The 18,216-nt window shown below is 42.3% G+C and overlaps 1 protein-coding gene across 1 annotated transcript; it reads left to right on the top strand.

The window, feature by feature from the left end:
- Positions 1 to 5,308: 5,308 nt before the first annotated feature.
- RCN1 (reticulocalbin 1) lies at positions 5,309 to 17,419 on the top strand. Its single transcript, XM_086891979.1, has 6 exons — positions 5,309 to 5,583; positions 9,284 to 9,477; positions 11,017 to 11,195; positions 11,728 to 11,788; positions 14,390 to 14,589; positions 15,488 to 17,419. Exons 1-6 carry the CDS (start codon positions 5,369 to 5,371, stop codon positions 15,593 to 15,595), a joined length of 957 nt encoding a protein of 318 aa, XP_086748105.1. The 5' UTR covers positions 5,309 to 5,368; the 3' UTR covers positions 15,596 to 17,419.
- Positions 17,420 to 18,216: the final 797 nt, after the last annotated feature.

The raw sequence follows: 18,216 nt of genomic DNA, 5'->3' as shown, positions 1-18,216 counted from the left end.
ACTAACACCACGTTCTCACTATTTAACTCCAAAGAAAAACAAATTCAGAAACAACTTCATTTTTCACCAAAAAAACTTCCAAAATCTTTACTTGACCAATTTCCTTGTCTGCTTTTTCTATATCTTTAACAAAAGACTCTAGTTCCAGGTTACAGGTGTACCTTACTTTCATACATCCAGGGTTCTAAGGTTACACAAGGACTAGTGTATATGCAGATCAGCTCTCCTACAGGTTTTTTTTGTTGCCCTTGCTTATCTCAAACAAGGGATAACAGTCACCAGCTCCTCCTCTGCTATTTCCTCATTTCAGTACCAATGCACGGGTCCTGATAAGTATTCAGCTACAGCAGTGTCTGCTTTGAGCAAGAAAGCTGCTCTCCCATATCTTCTGTAACTGATTTGAGGACATTTACACCTCAGTCCAAACATCTGTGGCTGCAATTCCACCCCCACGTGCCCACACCCGGCATCTGCAAATGCAGGACCTCGGTTTAAGCACAACACCGCCCAGCAGTGTATCCAAGTCTCTAGACTTTTATGCCCTAAATACACTGTGGAATTTCCACCGTGCATACAAAATTACTCATGACAGAAACATTGAAGGACCATCCTCCCCCCTCCCTCTGTGAATACCAATGAGAAACATAGCGAGAGGTTTTCTTTTGCTTCCCGATCGTAGTGAGGAAGGGGAATTTTAAAACAACATGTTTTGTGGGAGGGAAAGGGAAAGTCACTGCAAAATGTTGAAGACCAGGGGTGCAAGTACATACTTGTATTAACATTTCCCATCCCTGGAGCTGCAGTAATTTGCATGACATTATCTACCTGGGATGTTGCTATGGTTATCACCATACATAAGTAATTACCAGGGCAAATTGCACATACAGCACACGGATTCACACTGTCAGAAGCAAAGGATCTTTTTATGCACTTGAAAATGTACATGTTCGAAAAAACACTGATCACAAAGATTCCTGATACGAGAAAAACTTCAGGAGTGCTCCAAAATTCTTGTTAACTATGCTTATTGACACCTAAAGTCAGACCATGTCCAGGTGAAGAGAGACACTGCACAGGCTCAGTAGAAAATCAGCAGAAACAACACCAGTAGTAGTAAGCAGAAAGCAATCAGCAGGAACAGTAGAAATCCCTGCCAAAAAGCTTACAGGAGAACCAGATGAGAAAGGCAAAGAGAAGAAGTACTGTATCAGAGCAAATAGATTGTCAGCTCCATTGATAGCACAGGCCATGATTATTTTGGGTAGATTATGTCATGAAATTTTCTTCTGGCAACTAGGCACAAAAAGATGAATAGAAGAAGGAGAGGGTGATGTAGGCTTACACCCATGCTGAGGAAAAGACAAGAGATACGATGTTGTGATGAAGTCAGGACAAGACAAAACTAAGTCTAATCAAAGTGGTTCTCTGAAAGTTCCCCTATTTCCCCTCCTGCAAAGTTTCTGCTGCTGTTTGCAGGCTGGGATCTGACTGTGCTCTGAGTGGTTTCCAACGGGAGCTGAGGCAAAAGTTACAGTCCATCTACACTTGTACACCCAAGCTGGAGAGAGCAATTAACACCCAGCAGAATCTGGATTAAAGTACAAACACAGAGTATTCAATGCTAGGTGATACAAAGTAAATTAGACGTTAAAAGCTCATTCTGAAATAGTGATACTGTTCCATTTCCAATAAAATAAAACTGCACTGTAAACAAACAGTTTGAGCTGCAGTCTATTGGTGTCAGTGAAAACTTTCCTAAAGTTTGAAGAAGGTGTTCTTTGACCTCAGGAAAAGACAAAGCTTTAAAAAATGGTGCTGATACTGTGACCTGAGTAAAACACATTAGGCTAACTAGAACATAAAATATAATTATGGAATATAAAACAATTCTGAAAAGCACAAAATATGTTTCTATCATTTAATTTGAGGTGGCATTCACAAGTCTTATATCCATTCAAACCAACCACATTTTCTGTGTACAGAGAAATATTGCAATTATTCCGGATTTACAAACTATAGTAAAATCGAGGAGAAAAAAAAAGTTGTATTTTCCATTTGTAGCTTCTCTTAAAAAGAAGTTATTTTGTTTACTTAGAAATCATCTGCTTCTCTCAAACGTATCTTTTTAGCTCCTAGTAGTACCAGAATACTATAATGCCATCAAGTATTTTGACTATTTTAGCAGCTAGAACTAGAAAAACATGCTGATAGAGGTATGCTCTGAGAGGAGCTTTGCTTTGGAAGCGTGACAAGGGCAGGTATGAGCCAACAGGCAGTCAGCACAGCAGCCCTCAGGGATCACTTGCATGGCCTCAGGGAATTATTAATTACATTAATCACAATTAATGATGTCCAGAAACACTGGCTAAAGATGCAAGATATATGTAACCTCACTAGGAAAAAGGCATCCTGAAGACAAAGATGTGAAATAAGCCATCTCAGGCTTTATCCCGGTGACTGGACGCCCACGGTGACAGGAGTATTGTAACTCTAAATATATTTCATACAAAACAGTTTGTTGGCTTTAAATATATCAGTGAAAGGGAAAGTAAATATGTGAAGAGCAAAATGCAAGATGGAAAAAGTGAGATAAATATTGTTAGATTCAGAGGAAAAATGCTATAAACAGTAAGCAAAGCTCTTTGATTTGCACTGTTTTCCAGCCCATAAAACCCTAATATCTGCCAGCGTTTCATTAAAAGCTTATGAACTACCCAGCATGCCTGCTCCTGCAGAAATGTATTGCTAAAAAACACTGTAGATGTTGCAGATCTGGTATTTTGCAATGTTTCAAAGAAACCTTATGTGTATAGAACTGAGATGGATTATTGAAAGAAGTGTGGATGGTGAAAATAGCCCCACAAACTCTAAAACAAATTAATCATTCAAGAGCAGTAAGTTTCTCTGAGAGATGTTCAAAGTAGTATCTCTAAACCAGAAAATACAAATATTTTAAGAAACAGGCATTGTGGATAAAGGACTTAAGAGAAAACTACCATTTTGTGAGTTGAGTAAAAGGAGTCAAAGGCATGTCTTCACAAAGGATTGAGAATTCAAGGTCACGACAGCCCAACAGCAAAATCTGTAAATGTTAATCTGAGTGATACAAAGATCTGGCAATGCTAAGACTGACCAGATCAACAACTGTTCTGACTGAATGTGCAGCCTATTCTCAGCATTACAATCTCAGACTTCAGCCCTCTAAGGACAAGTAATGGCAATATCATTCCTTTTCCACAAAAAGTCATATTGGATCAATCAAATCTTTATTGTTATTACTAATGGTCCCGAACCGAGTCTGGAGGGATCAGAACACTCATGATTTCCCATCTTTCATAAGACCACTGCATTTCAGGGCTCGTTCTCACTGGCACCCAAACACAGGGCAAAATTAAAATGTTCCGACGGGCAGAACCCATATCCCTGAGGCAAAGCCTCCCAGTGTCTGGAGGCTTTCCAGTGAACGACCATGTATGCACTTAGCCCGTTCTGCACAGCTCTCACTGCAGTCTCCTCACAGAAGTGCCTCCAAATTGTTCTGACAACAAAACATAGAAATTCATTTCCCACATCCCTCAAATAACTTCATATCTCTCTGCTGCTAAGATCAAGCATCAAGCTGATGTTTGATTACAACACTGACGGGGTGAATGGACAGTGAAGCCTACCTGTTACTCATGCAAATGACTCGTCTCTTAACTAGCAGCACACTCCAGCACTTGTGGATATGCAAGCTAAAAATTCAGCACCTCAGCACAAACCCACCTCTAGAATAACATAATAGATGTAGGAAGCAGAGACAGAAATATCAGTAGACTGAGGCACAGAAAAGAGCCATTATTATTGCACAAATATGAGATTCCTGAATATGTTAATGAACACTTGGTTTTGAAGGTATATGCTTAGTAACAAACAAATAAACAAACCCAAACACAGTAGGATTACATCTCACTAGCTTTGAAAGCTCAAACACAGCTGGTCTGATCATTTTCAAGCTGCCACACGCACATCACAGCTCTCACCAAAGCAGTTGCTCAGCTGTGGATGCACAAACACCCCCAGAGGACAGACTGTCCAGGCCTATGGGGCAGCTCGCGTGACTGAGATCCAGGGGGTGCATTACTGCTCCTCTCTGTCCAATTAAGTCACAAACCAACATATTTGACTGTTTAAATGGTTGAAATCTGCTGTTGTTGCCAATGGTTCTGAGGCAAACCAGCACTAGCCCTGCACGGCCTCTCATTTACTCTTTGCATGAGTCACAAAAGGCAGAAGACAGCACACGTGGAAATCTCTAACACCACATTTCTGTGGTCATTACAATCAAATCCTCTACCAGGCGCAGCTCAGCTAGGCATGAGGTTTAGGTCAAAAGGAGTTCTAGCAGTGTTAACAACAGCACAAGGGGAAGCTGTGGTCTGGTGCAGCATCTTGCACATCCATGTTAGTGGTACACCCAAAGGCCACATCAGACGTGGTTTATACAGCCTGTGGGCTGGGGTGACACACCAGATGTTGTAATTTGAATAGTAACACCCTCAGTGTCCAAAATAACAATGGACAGCCCGGCCTTGGTGGTGGAGCACAGTTCACCACAGGACCCCTCAGCAACAGGGTCATTACCCTGCAATGTACTGCACAAAATGACAACCTGTATTTTTTGAGTTGTGAATGATGTGTATAACATAGGAAAAAAGAGTCACACTGGGAAAAGGAATCAATTGCCTCTGCCTGGAGACTTTCACAACTATGAACAAAATAGATTTCACTTTAGGCAAAACAAACTAAAACCTTTTTCTTTGCCATATGATTTGGGCTTCCCCTCTCCTACATTTTCAGGATCCCGAGTTCCCTTACAGTGATGGTGACAGTAACCCCTTCATGGTAAATATCCTTTGTGAGAGTGCTGGCAACCTTTTCCCCCCCGCACTTTTGGGGCACTGACACTCAAGACAGCATGGAGGGGTTTGTTTGTGTTAAAATCACACTTTTGCCCCAACCGATTTAGGATGACAGCACAAGCCATCATCAGTCTGGTACTCTGGATGAACGAGCAGCAGCGCCGGGACAGCCACAGCCGCACCCGCTGTTTCAGCTGTGTTTATCAGGCTGAACTGGGGGACTCCGGCGATGGCCGAGAGGATCGGCCCCTCCGCTGCCCGCGGCCCCTCCGCTGCCCGCGGCTGCCCGTGAGGGCTCTGCCCGCGGCCCCGGCCCCGCTGCTCGGGCCCCTGTGCGGACGTGGCGCAGCCGGGCCGGGCGCGCTGCCAATGGCCGGGCCGGGGGAGGAGCGGGCCCGGGGCGGGGCGGTGCCGGGCCGGGCGGGCAGCAGAGCGGAGCGGGGCTGTGAGAGCCGGGCCGGCGGGGCATGGCGGGCGGCGGGGCGCTGAAGGCGCTGCTGCTGCTGCTGTTGGCGGCCAGCGCGCTGGGCAAGCCCACGGTGCGGCAGGAGCGGGCCCGGCCCGGAGCCGCGCAGCACGAGGACCTGCCCGGCTTCCAGTACGACCACGAGGCCTTCCTGGGCAAGGAGGAGGCGCGGAGCTTCGACCAGCTCAGCCCGGAGGAGAGCCGTGAGCGCCTGGGGTGAGCGCCCGGCCCGGGCGGGAGACGTGGCAGGGGGAGGGCCCGAGGTGGGCCCGGGACGGAGGAGGAGGCCTGGGGCTGTCTGAGTGTCCGAGGGGGCAGCGGGACCCTTCCCACCCTGAGGGGCTTGTGCAGCGGGACCCTGTACCCCAGAGCGGTGCCCTGAGCCCCAGTGTGGGACCCTGTACCCCAGAGCGGTGCCCTGAGCCCCAGTGTGGGACCCGGTACCCCAGAGCGGTGCCCTGAGCCCCAGTGTGGGACCCTGTACCCCAGAGCGGTGCCCTGAACCCCAGTGTGGGACCCTGTACCCCAGAGCGGTGCCCTGAGCCCCAGTGTGGGACCCTGTACCCCAGAGCGGTGCCCTGAACCCCAGTGTGGGACCCTGTACCCCAGAGCGGTGCCCTGAGCCCCAGTGTGGGACCCTGTACCCCAGAGCGGTGCCCTGAGCCCCAGTGTGGGACCCGGTACCCCAGAGCGGTGCCCTGAACCGCAGCGTGGCCTATGGGTCGAACTTCTGGGTTTCGACTTCTCTCACACCCCGCTGGTTTTGCAAAGGAGCAGCCAACAATTCATGGCTTTGGTTTTTTTTCTCTCCTGCCTTTTCTTACTGCTCCACAGCAATAAGCCTCGCAGAGGGAGATGCTGTACCGGGTGTTGGACCTGCTGCCGGAGGGCTTTGCTGCTGCAGCCTCTGGGACACCTGCCCACACCATATCAGTGCTAATCGAGTTTAAACCATTCCTTCTGCGTTTACAGGTCCACTTCAAGCATCCTCCTGCAGCTTTCCCACTTGTGACTTCTTTGCTTACAGTCTTTGACTTGCTCTTTCTGCAAAGAACAGGGATCGTGCCTTTTCCCTGCTTTACATGTACAGGAAGCCAGATCACTAAGCAGAACCAAATTTTATAGGAGTTAAAGAAAGATCCTTTAATGTAGTTACTGCAAAGATGATTGTTTAAAATACCTGCCTGTTTTCACTAAGATTTCCCCTGCCTTCGCTTCCACAGGGAGTGGCACTTGATAATTTTCTGTCTGGTCCTACCATAAGCAGTAGCACTGTAATCTCACTGAGTAACCTCTTGATCCTACTGAAAGCTGTCACTACTATTTATGTGTTTTAGTGAGTAAACAGATAAAGTGATCACCAGAAATTATCAACTTCATCCTCGTTGTTTCAAGAAGGAGCAAGGAAACCATGTTCTCATCACATGTGATCTATGACCTAGATTCTCATGATCTTTATCACTAAAATGGACATGCCCTCCTAATATTGGTTTGCACTTACTACTACGGATAATTCAGTCAGGGATATGATTTAACAATAAAGCTGTTTTTAAATAATTTGTACAAATGTTAACTCTGCAAGGGAAGAAGTTTTAACTTCCAGTGATCTCACTGATTGCTCTTTGGAGGGGTACATTAAACAGGCACATTAAAGTACAGCCACAGTCAATAACCTTTTAAATGGAGGTGGCTGAAGTGGCCCTCTGTTGTGGGGTGAGCACAGTGCATCACAATATCAGGGATGTGGTTCCTGGGGGGCTCTGGGAAAGTGTCATGGCTTTAAGCATTTCCCAGCCTTGTAATTTTGGATAGCAGTCCACTGGGAAGTAAAGAGGGCATTTAAAAAAAACGTCTTGTGGCTTAATAGTCAGATATACTGAATCCCTTCCCCCCATTTTTGTTATGGGCAACTTCTGTAGTGGGTTACAGAGTCACTTCTCAGCAAGTGATTGGCATTTAGGAAGAAGGCAGATTTAATTAAAAGCTATTTTAAAATGATTTCTGGGAGAAAACAGAAACACACAGTCTGCTGCTCTAACCAGAGTGCATGCTGCTGTATTTATAAGCATATTAGGTATTTTACCTTGCCTAGGAAATGTGGCAGCACATTGGTCATTCCAATAATAACAGTAAAATTGAGGTCCACAGTCCATACAACAGCTTTTTATCTGTTTGGGAGCCTGTAGGCAAGACTGTTTCACTGTCCCCATCCTCAGCTGAGAAGTGGGGTGGGATAGTGCACATGGATGCCATGCTCCTATAAAAACAGATGAAAAGGAGGAGGCATGAAACATTTTCTGGCACACAGTCCCAACTTCTTTCATGTTCTACATTGCCAAGAGCTACTATCATGATCATTTAATACCTTAACAGTAGAAAGAAATACCAGTTAAATAAATGAAATGAAATTCATTGTGGGGAAAATCTGGTGACAAGTAGAGTCCATCATGCAGGGAAGGAGACCACTGGCAACAGATTGATACGAAAGAGAAAAGGTTTTCTAGTCAGTTAATTCATGCTTTACTAATTCAGAAAGGAAATTCAGCAGCACCTTTTTTGCCTCATAACTCAGAAACAGCGTGTTTATCAATTCAGTCTGATACTATCAGACTCACACAAGATTGCTGAAAGTTCTGCAGAAGCTGCTGCTGTTACTTCAGCAACCACTTTTGTAACAAAGGCTTGGGAAGAGACATTGTTTCCCTACTTGAGCAGTTCCAGTTGGCCAAGTGTGGTTTCTTCGTGGAGAACCAAGATGTGGAATTGAAAAGAATGTTTAAAAGTGCAGATCTTTTTCCCCTGTGTCCTGTGGCTGCCTGCCTGGAGGTTTAGGGAGTTCACCTGTTGAATGTCAAGTGAGGATTTAGACAAGCCAGCTCCTGCTCTTACCCCTGCATTCTGAGTTTGTTCCATAGGCAGGAGCTGGCCACTGCAGGAGGCACAGAGCACCTGCAGACAGTGCTCCCCTGCACCTCATGGGGCAGGGTGAAGGGTGCTGATGTGCCCAAAGGCAATCTGGATGTGCCAGAGAACCAAGGTGGATGTGCTCAATTCCAAGAGCAGGGACAGAAGCCAATTTTACAAGCTCAGACCCAAAATGGTGGAGTTTATCAATTGCAGAGAGATTAATTGCAGAGAGATTAGTTGCAGAGAACATAAATGGTATAGAGAGAATTGTCCTTTTTTTTTTTTTAACTGCAGCTGTGTGCAGAATGTTTCACTCCTGCTGATCAACAGTGCTTGAGGCTGGCAGCTTTACAGTGGACAGAGGTTTATAACCCAGCTGCCAGCAGTGGCTGCTGCAGACTTGATATTGCTTTAGTGAGAAACAGGCATTCCTGGCAGCACCAACACTGGTTTCCCTTGGGAATGAAAGAAAAGAAACAACTGGAGGGATGAGCTTAGAAGGGGAGACTACCTGGTGTACATCCCCAGCGTTAGACAGTCATATAACTCACTTCACCCTGGTGTCAAATCTGCTGGAAACCCAAAGGAGAAACTGCAGGTGTCCACCAAGTCCTGGATGTTTGCCCTGGTTGCCTCCAGCAAGTTTGAGTACAGGCTTTGTCCTGAAGTGAAATTGGTGTTTCCTGCTCTGAGCCAGCACTGTAGGCAGTGAAGAGCAGGTCCCCCTAAGATAGGAGGCACAGCCTAAGAAAGCCAGGTGATCTCTGCTCACTAATTGTGGTTGTGCAAGTTCCCTTTGAATTATTCATAGCAATGCTGAATAATGAACAGAGACATATTCCTTAAGATGATGTGTGAAATACAGGAAAGCCTTAACCAGTAGGACAGCTTTAGGAGTTTGGGGCACTCCGTTTTTGTGGAAAATCAGGGCCAGATAAAGATTACTAAAATTGGCCTGATATGCAGTTTGGTTTTCTGCCAGCTTAAAGATGCTGATCTCTTTTCACAGGAAGATTGTGGATAGAATAGATGACAACAAAGATGGCTACATCACAACAGAGGAATTAAAAAACTGGATTAAACGGGTACAGAAACGCTACATCTATGAGAATGTGGCTAAAGTCTGGAAAGACTATGATCTAAACAAGGATGATAAAATTGCCTGGGAAGAATACAAACAAGCCACATATGGTTATTATCTAGGTAAGAGAAATCTTCCAATTGTATGATCAAGGATTTTTCAGATTATAAAATATGATTTCTTGCCTTGCAGTCAACAGGAGTTTGATGTCACATTTAGGACTCTTGAAGCTCACATTAAATTTTATAGATGCTCAGAGGTCAAAAGCACTTTTTAGTTATTTATTGCAGCCCTTTGCACATGGGTCACCAGCACACAGAAGGTTTTGTAGAGGTATCATTAAATATACTGACACAGCTGAATTATTAAAGTCTCCTCCAGTTAGAAATATATTATTTTTTAACATAAAAAAGGGTACTTTAATTAAAAATAATATATTGTCTAATTAACTCTATTTGTGAATTTAGTCTCTAAAATCTTAAGTCTAGATGTTAAAAATTTAGTCTGTCTAAGCTATAGCAAAGTTATTGATTAAAATCATTCTTGCAGAATAACATGCTTCAGACTGTGATCAACTGCAAATGAAAATCCTTAACAAATCAGGCAAAAGAAACATTTATTAAAAAATATACCTGAATTCCCCTGCCCCCCTCCACGTTCCCTTTGCTTTTATAAGTTAATGAAGGAAGAGATCACTTAAGCTAAAGGGCAGTACTGACAGAGCAACAAATCAGTATTAATTGACCATTTATACTTACTGGAAATGAGAAGACAATATTTACCTACCACAGAGGCAGTTTCTAGAGCAAGCTTCCTGTAGCAGTAATAATTCTAAAGTCTACCTTAGATTAAAATGGAGTTTGTTGCATTTGTGAAAGGCAATATTTGGCACACAGTCCCTGCAAGAATTATCCCTGGAACCCTTCTCAGCCCTTTGTCTTTGCTCCCTCTTAATCCCAAGATTTGGAGAGCAGCATCGTGGGCTTGCATTAATGAATCCTTAAAATTTTCATCTGTAATTCCTGGTCTAGTCTTTTTCACCTGTGTTTGTCTCCCAGCATACAAATTGTGAAATTGTTATGAGTATTTTTCTTTTTTAAAGTCAGTTTAATGATCCTATTAAAAAAATTGTATCAAATACCATTCCTGTTATGCCACTGAACGCCCTGAAAAAATGTCATTGTTTTAAACTGAAAATAATTGTTAGGTTTCCTGTAGCAGAGGCGTAGCACTGAGATAATTTCAGTCAGTCTGCCCCCTTCTGAAACCACGTTTCCTTGATTTGCTCTTCTTGAAACTTAAAAGTTGTGTTCATATTAATTCCTAAAGAAGAAGGAAACTTCTGTGAATGAAGTCTACCCCAAATACTGCCTAAGTGATGCTTGTAAAGGCAGATAAAAAAAAAAATCTGTGAGGGATAATATAAAATTCTGCAAAATCCATTGCTCTGGATTGCAACAGAAGGCTTGCTCAGAAATCTATCTCTACTACTGTCACCTTTAAAAATCAAACCGAGTACTTGAGCCCTGAATTTAGAACTTCCTGGGGAAGAGAAATTCCATTTAGAACAACAGGTATTCTGGCAATAAACCTTTTTAGCTTTGTTTTGCTGGTGTGTTTTTAAGGAAAACACTTCTGAAATCATCTTGATTCATTTGCAGAAAATCCAGAAGAATTCCAAGATGCAACTGATCAGCACAGTTTTAAGAAAATGCTGCCCAGAGATGAAAGACGATTCAAAACTGCAGATCTGGATGGAGACTTGGCTGCCACTCGTGAAGAATTCACTGCTTTCCTTCACCCAGAGGAGTTTGAGCACATGAAAAACATTGTTGTCTTAGTAAGCAAAGCAAAATCAATGCCAGTGTTCCTACTTTTATGGATGAACTTTGAAGGCTTCTCTAACCTTTCCAGGCAGGGTTTAGAAAGAGGCACACACATAATAGCTAAATGGGGAACAGAAAGGGGTGCCTTTTGTGATATTCACTTGATTTAGAAGTCTCAATATAAGAAAGACTTTTTAAGTGCACTTAGACAGCTCCTAAATGGAATCAAGAAACAATCTTGGGGCACAGACTTAAACTAAAATAAAAGGAGAGTGTGTTTACATGCACACACACATGCAGCTGAGTGTTTCATGCAAGCTGGTGTCTGCCCCTAGCATAAGCAGTTCATTCATACAGGGAATTTTTCCAACATGAAAGGATATTTTGTATATTCATTGTGTAAACAACAGTCACACTGGGTTTAGTGAGACTACATTCACTTGTGTATAGGGGCAGGTCAAGGCCTCAGAACATCAAAGGATTAAAGGCAGGTAGTCAGAGCTCTCAGTTTTTTCTAGATTACTTTCATGCAAAATTGTTTTCCAGGAAACCTTAGAAGACATAGACAAAAATGAGGATGGTTTTGTGGATCAAGATGAGTACATTGGTAAGTGTTGTTACTTGTTTCTGATATAATCTCCAGTCCATTTTCCCATCTTCTCTCAAATTTGCAGCAGCATTAACAGCCCAGAGTGAACAGTTCTGTGTTCCAGTTCAGCTATTTCACACCAACCATCCCACCCAGAAAATTTAATTTCATTTTAGGTAGATACCAACATGACCAGGGAAAGTTCCTCATGCTTCACAGCACAAAATTCTCCTTTTATTGTCATTTAACTCAGCAAAGAGTTACATCGGAACAAAAGAAGAGAATCTGGTTTAATATTTTTCATTTCAGGGATAGTCTTTGTATATTACAACATGTTAATTGCTGCTTGAAGGCATTGTTTAGGAATGAAGGAGGATCAGAAAATGAATTAGTCTTTTCTCAAGTTTGGATGGTTCTTAAATATCCAAAACACCTGGGAAGCAACCACTGCAAAAAGAGAAAATTCACCTTGTTCCTACTAGTTTTTTCCCTAGTTTAATTAGTAAGTAAAGCTCATACTTCTGTAATGATGATACTATTGCATTTTGATGAGTTTTAAATCCAGAAAGTAGGACTAAGAAGGCATTAGTGCAAAGTTGGATGAACCTTTCTGTTTCCAGTGGTGCTATAAAGATCACTTCACATAGAATCAGGAACAATATACACACGCTAATTAATGGCAGGGGGTTCTGTTCCTTGTAAATTATATTTAGCCCAGAAAGTGAATGCTATTCATCTATGACTGAAATAACAGAGCAGCATAATTTCCACAGTAATTTCAGTTCATTCAGTGACATTACCTACATATAATTATAAGGTAATTGTCAACATTTGTTACCATGTGAATGCTGGTTTTTCTTGTCTTCTATAGATAGGAACATAGAATGTTCTAGTCACGATCACCCCACATTGGCAAGGATGATAAAAATCAAATTGACAGAACATGTCAGTTGCTTCAAATAAACAATATAATTTGCACTTTAAAAAATGAAAAAAGAAAGTGAATGTGTTGTCTGAAGTTTTCTTCATGAGTTGAGAAAACTATGCTTAAAATACTCCTACTTTCCTTCTTCAGACTTTTTTTTTTTTTTTTAATTTTGATGAAGTTGGGATTAAGAAACCAACAGAAAACAAAATCTCTTCTTTGCTACTTTATAAGGAACAACAAAAAGATGTCCAAAAATTTCAGTCTCTAGATATGGAGTACTGGGGAGATTTGCTGAAGCTTAGAGAATGATCCCACCCTCCTTTTCCTTCTTTCTTCCCATTTTGTCTTTCAAAAAATTTGGTTTAGATTTACACAAGCAAAATACCTATAAAACTGTTGAGCAGAGGGAACTAAATTCTCACTGTGCATGGGCAGGTAACAGAGTATTTCAGGGCACAGTGACAATGGAGAACCTCAGCCTAGTGTGTACACTCACACTGCAGGGTCAGGAGGGTTATTCCTGCCTTTGAATTCAGCATTTCTGTTTCCCACAGATACCAGCCTGCCTCTGACCCTCACACCATCCATGTGGGTACACTTTTCCTTAGCACATCCTTGAAAACCAAATACAAAAGACACTGGAGAGGAGAGAAATGGTATCACAAAGCGGGCTTTAATTCTAAATAGAATAGTGGAAGGCTTGAGGAATAAGCAGTCCTGATGAGCAGGAGAGGATTTGCCACAGTGACCAGAAGAATGTTATGGACACACCACTCCTGATTTGGAAAGCCCTGTGATGTAAAGAACATTTAGAAGTCAGTTGGTTTTAATAATCACTGCTACTCTCCCGTGTTTATGCAGAAAGCAGCTGCCACTGTGGCGTGGTCCTACCAAAGCCTGCAAAAATGTAGCACAGGAGTGATGTGCAGAGCAGCTCGTGTGTGATCTCTGCATCCTGTGTCACAAACAGTGCTCCCTGCCCAGGTACCAATCTGTGACAAGTGCACTGTGCCTGTGCTTCCTCACAGAATGCACCATGATTCATGACTTCTCCAGCTTTCTGGAAGAATGTCTTCTCCTGGAATGTGCTGTAGCACTGCATGGTTAAAAGAGAACTGATCTAATAAGCTGAATGTCTCTTACACAGACTTCTCTAAAAACACTACAAATGCATGCAAGTTCCATTTAGCAATTTTTATTTGCCTAAATTCCCCCTGTGCCTTTTTTCCTGTAATCACTCTGCTGGCTGGAGTCTGATCTTATCCACAAAGACATTTGCTGGCAGGGACAAGATAAAATGGCTGAGTTCTTTTCTCCCCATGTGACCGAGCCTAGCACTAAAGCTTGTGCCTGCTATTCAACCAGAGATCCTTAGAGGATTTTGTTCATTCTGAAATTCAGATGATGGTATTTGAGCACGTTCACCTCCCCTGTTAGCCCCACCAGCAGTGCACAGGTATGATACAGGGTAGTGTGAGAATGGGCAGAATCACCAGCAGTGAAGAAATAAGGCCTGAGAGAAGATACAGCTACTCTGTTTACATCCCACATTCTTTTTCTGTACAGAGACACTGTGCAAAGAGTGAAAAGTTCAGTCTTCGTGAAACACTGTGAAAATATCTTTAGTTTTAAAACATCTTTTCATTTGCAAAGTAAACAGGGCTCAAGTAAGACTTTTATTTCCTCTCCAGCTGATATGTTTGCAAATGAAGAGGGCGGACCAGAGCCTGACTGGGTGATTACAGAGCGTGAGCAGTTTTCAGATTTTCGTGATCTCAACAAGGATGGAAAGATGGACAAAGATGAGATCCAGCACTGGATCCTCCCCCAGGACTATGATCATGCACTAGCTGAAGCCAGGCACTTAGTCTATGAATCTGATGTAGACAAGGTATGTAGTGTTCCAGTATTGTTTTTAAAGAAGTTATATAAGGTGGTGTGGGTCTTTTAAAATACCAGCTTGCAAGAATTTATTCCTAATAACTTTAGGGGCTAAAATTGGTATTGGATTAATGTTTCCATGCCAGTTTCAGTTGGTAGTGTTAGAATTACAAAGTAGTTAAATACAGTTTATCAGCTCTTGAAGCTTCCCTGGCTTTCATTAGGTGAGAAACTAGCATCATAAGCCTGAACATTTTAACACAGCAAAAATACTATTTTTCCTTTAACAGTGGTCATGATTTTTGTATGTTAATATAGACTAAAAGTGGAAAATAAAGGTACATTTAGATACCCCTTCTACTCAAGTGTAGAGGTAGCAAAACCACTCTCAGTGGTTTCAAGCACTGAAACTTTTGACTTAAACACTGGCTCTGATGAGGGACAGTATATTCCTGATGATGTGTTTCAGAAGTATAATGCAAGCAAAGTGGGAACCTGAAAGCCAAAATACTCTGAACATAGAAAGTGTAAATCGCTAACATAAGCAACCATCTTCCATAAAATACACCAGAGGATTTTTATTTTTACTGTCAGGGAGGTGAACCAAACCACAGGGCAAAACAGTGTACCAGGTCATCCACTGTTACCCTGCTGTTCCTACTGCTTGGCAGTGAGTTCATTACAAAGAACTTTCAATTAGCAGTTTGACCCAGCGGAAGGCTGTGGGACTTCTGTCTTCCATTGAGGTCCAAATTTCACTCACTGTGACAGCTGCAAACGATTGCTGAACCTGGAGTCTGCTGCTGTGAAGAACTGTCTGTTTCCCAGGGCTCTTGCAAGTCTGTGCTGGTGTGTTTTGACTCCATTTTGAAAATATTCTTATAGAGGTTCTGTTTTCTTTCTACCAGGATCAAAAACTAACAAAAGAGGAAATTCTGGACAACTGGAATATGTTTGTTGGAAGTCAAGCTACTAATTATGGGGAAGACCTCACGAGAAACCATGATGAACTATGATACAATGTGCCAGCCAGTGTGCCACACATCTTCTGTCCACTTTACTGAAATCACTGTGTCCATCTCCTCTTAGAGGGAAGATGGGCAAGGGACACTCACATCTGAATGACTTGCATTAATACTATTTTTAACATGCCAGCTTATTACCTCAGAAACCACATAGAAATAGCTTTCTTACTCCTTTCACATGGTTAAATACAGTATGTAATTACTACAGGGTTTTTTTGAAAAAATAAGAAGGTAACTTTTCTGAATAGGTTAGAGCCTGACATGGAAAGGGCACTTCTAAAAATATTACAAAGAGCTTTAATAGCCAATTATTTTCTTCAAATACCCACTTTTACCATAGTGGAATGCACCTAGGATTAGAACCCTAATGTTAAACAGACTTAAGTTATTTAGTTGTCTTTTCTAATAGCATTGTAACAGTTCAGAGATAACCCTTTGAGCCTCCTACCCAGAGAAGAGTTTGATACCAGCTTTGTCTCCACACAGTTTCTGTGTCCCACTTGGGTCAGTGGTGCTGCAGGAGTGCCCAGCAGCCCCCTGGCTCCTGCTTTAATGTGCAAGATGCAGGTGGCCCTTGTCCCTGACCCCGGCATTCCCAGCCAGGGATGCAGAGTCCAGCGTGGCAGCTGCTCCTTCTGACAACAGGGAAACGTGCAACTGTTTGTGGGCCCTTGGCTTTGCTGCTTCCTGGGAGGAATTGTGCCACATGGAGCATAATTTATCTCCTGCTTTTCACACTTTACCCAAGCCCTACTCTTGTTCACGCAGTGTGAATGGCAGCAGTTCTGTGATGGAGAAAGAATGAGACATATCACCCCTCTGGGCCTTCTGTCTCCTCTGCCACATAAGAGGACAGATTTTTGTGGCTGAAGTTCTGGGTTTGTGTGTATATACATATAAGTACATGTTACTGAAGCAACTCTAAAGACAGCTCTCCTTCCAAAAAAGGGGGGAAGCTTCCACACAGGTGCTTTCTTTTTTACTGTATAATGTGAGTTGTTACATGTATATTTTTATATACACAGCTTAGATCTAAGTTTGGTTATTTTTAAATGTACTGGTTTTGAAATAAGCACAATAAAACCAATCCTTCTTTTTGATACTGTGAAGGTGCAATAACACTAACATAGAATAGCAGAGACATGATGTGAAAACACAAATCATGCCAGTAGTTCCCAAAGCACTGGGGTGGTCATTTCCAAGAGCATCTGGGCATACAGCACCAACTGTTCTTTGTTGCCTCATTAAATAAAATAAAAACCAAAAAGAAGTGCAGTATACATAGTTGCTGTAACTAGAATTTGTTCTGGATGTTAAAACTGGGAGATGAGGACTCCACAGCAGCGTTCTCTGGGAGGTTCCTGGAAGGTCTGGTGTAAACATCACACCCTGGTCCCATAACCATCCAGAGGGGAGCTTCGAGACTCCCAGGATGTGAGACACTTCAGGAGTTCAACACATTTGTGAAAATCATCAGGAGACAGTGCAGAACTGTAGCCTCTGTAAACAGTGTCATTTTTATAAGGTCATGGAACTGTGGTGGAATATTTTACATCTTAGAGTTGAAGATAATTAGATTGCTGAGTCTGACAGAGATTACATGTGCTTGCTGGCACCACTATTAAGCTTTTGGGGTGCACTTCTTATGACATTGCCAGCAATGTCTGAAAAATCCCTACTTCTCCCACTAACATGGAGTAGGGCAAATGTCATAAAAGTGAACTGGTTTTGCTTTTACAGTACCCTCAAGTTAAATAAAAGCCTAAATGCAGTGTTATCTGGGATGCAATAAAATTGTATCTTGGCACGTGTAAATGATGATATATTTTGTTTCTGGCTTGGATTTGGAAAGGTTTATTGTACTCAATAATCATGGCAATCTATATCAAACTAACATATTTTACTAGCACATTTTCAGTACTCTCTATGTACTCAGATTATCTTTGGCTGTTTCAGGAAACAATACCTTAAAAGACCTCGAAAAAAAACCCGCTTGTTTCCTGCAAGTGAAACTGCAGCTCAGACTGGATCCTAAGCCAAGGATTTTTACTGGAGCCCAGGGGAAGGTTGTTTGCTCACTCTTGTTGAAATTCAGTGGGAGTTGGGTGCTGAGACACTAAGCATTGTTGCCCTCAGCTAAACATGACACTTCCGAATGCACTGTGCACCGTCCCAACAAAAAACCACATCTGTGCTTTGACAAGCAATCACATTTTCTTCCACATTACTAAATGAATTTGGAACAGAATTAGCAGCACGCAGGAGAAAAATTGTGTTCTCGTATTTGTTCTTGATTCCTGTTACTGCTTGGAACACATTGGTGTTTTCCAGGATAAAACTATATTTCGTGAGTAAGAATGCTGAAATAAGAGAAGCTTTTCATGCAAACAGTAGCTGAAAATTTAGATCCAGTGGAAGGTTTTCTTATTTTTCCCAAAAGAATGGTACTCAGCATATATCCAGCAAGGAAAAAGGCAAAAATGCCAATTAGAATGAGGTTTAAAATAATCAAATTATTTATCAATAGTGGGTAATGGGGTCGTATTAAGATCAGGAGCTTTTTTAATAAAGCAGAATGTTGAAACAATTTTAGAAGACATAAGCTTCCCTGA

This window comes from Cyanistes caeruleus, chromosome 6 (assembly GCF_971803275.1).
Source record: "Cyanistes caeruleus chromosome 6, bCyaCae1.hap1.1, whole genome shotgun sequence".
Lineage (NCBI taxonomy): Eukaryota > Metazoa > Chordata > Aves > Passeriformes > Paridae > Cyanistes > Cyanistes caeruleus.
This window is presented reverse-complemented; position numbering and strand designations above follow the sequence as displayed.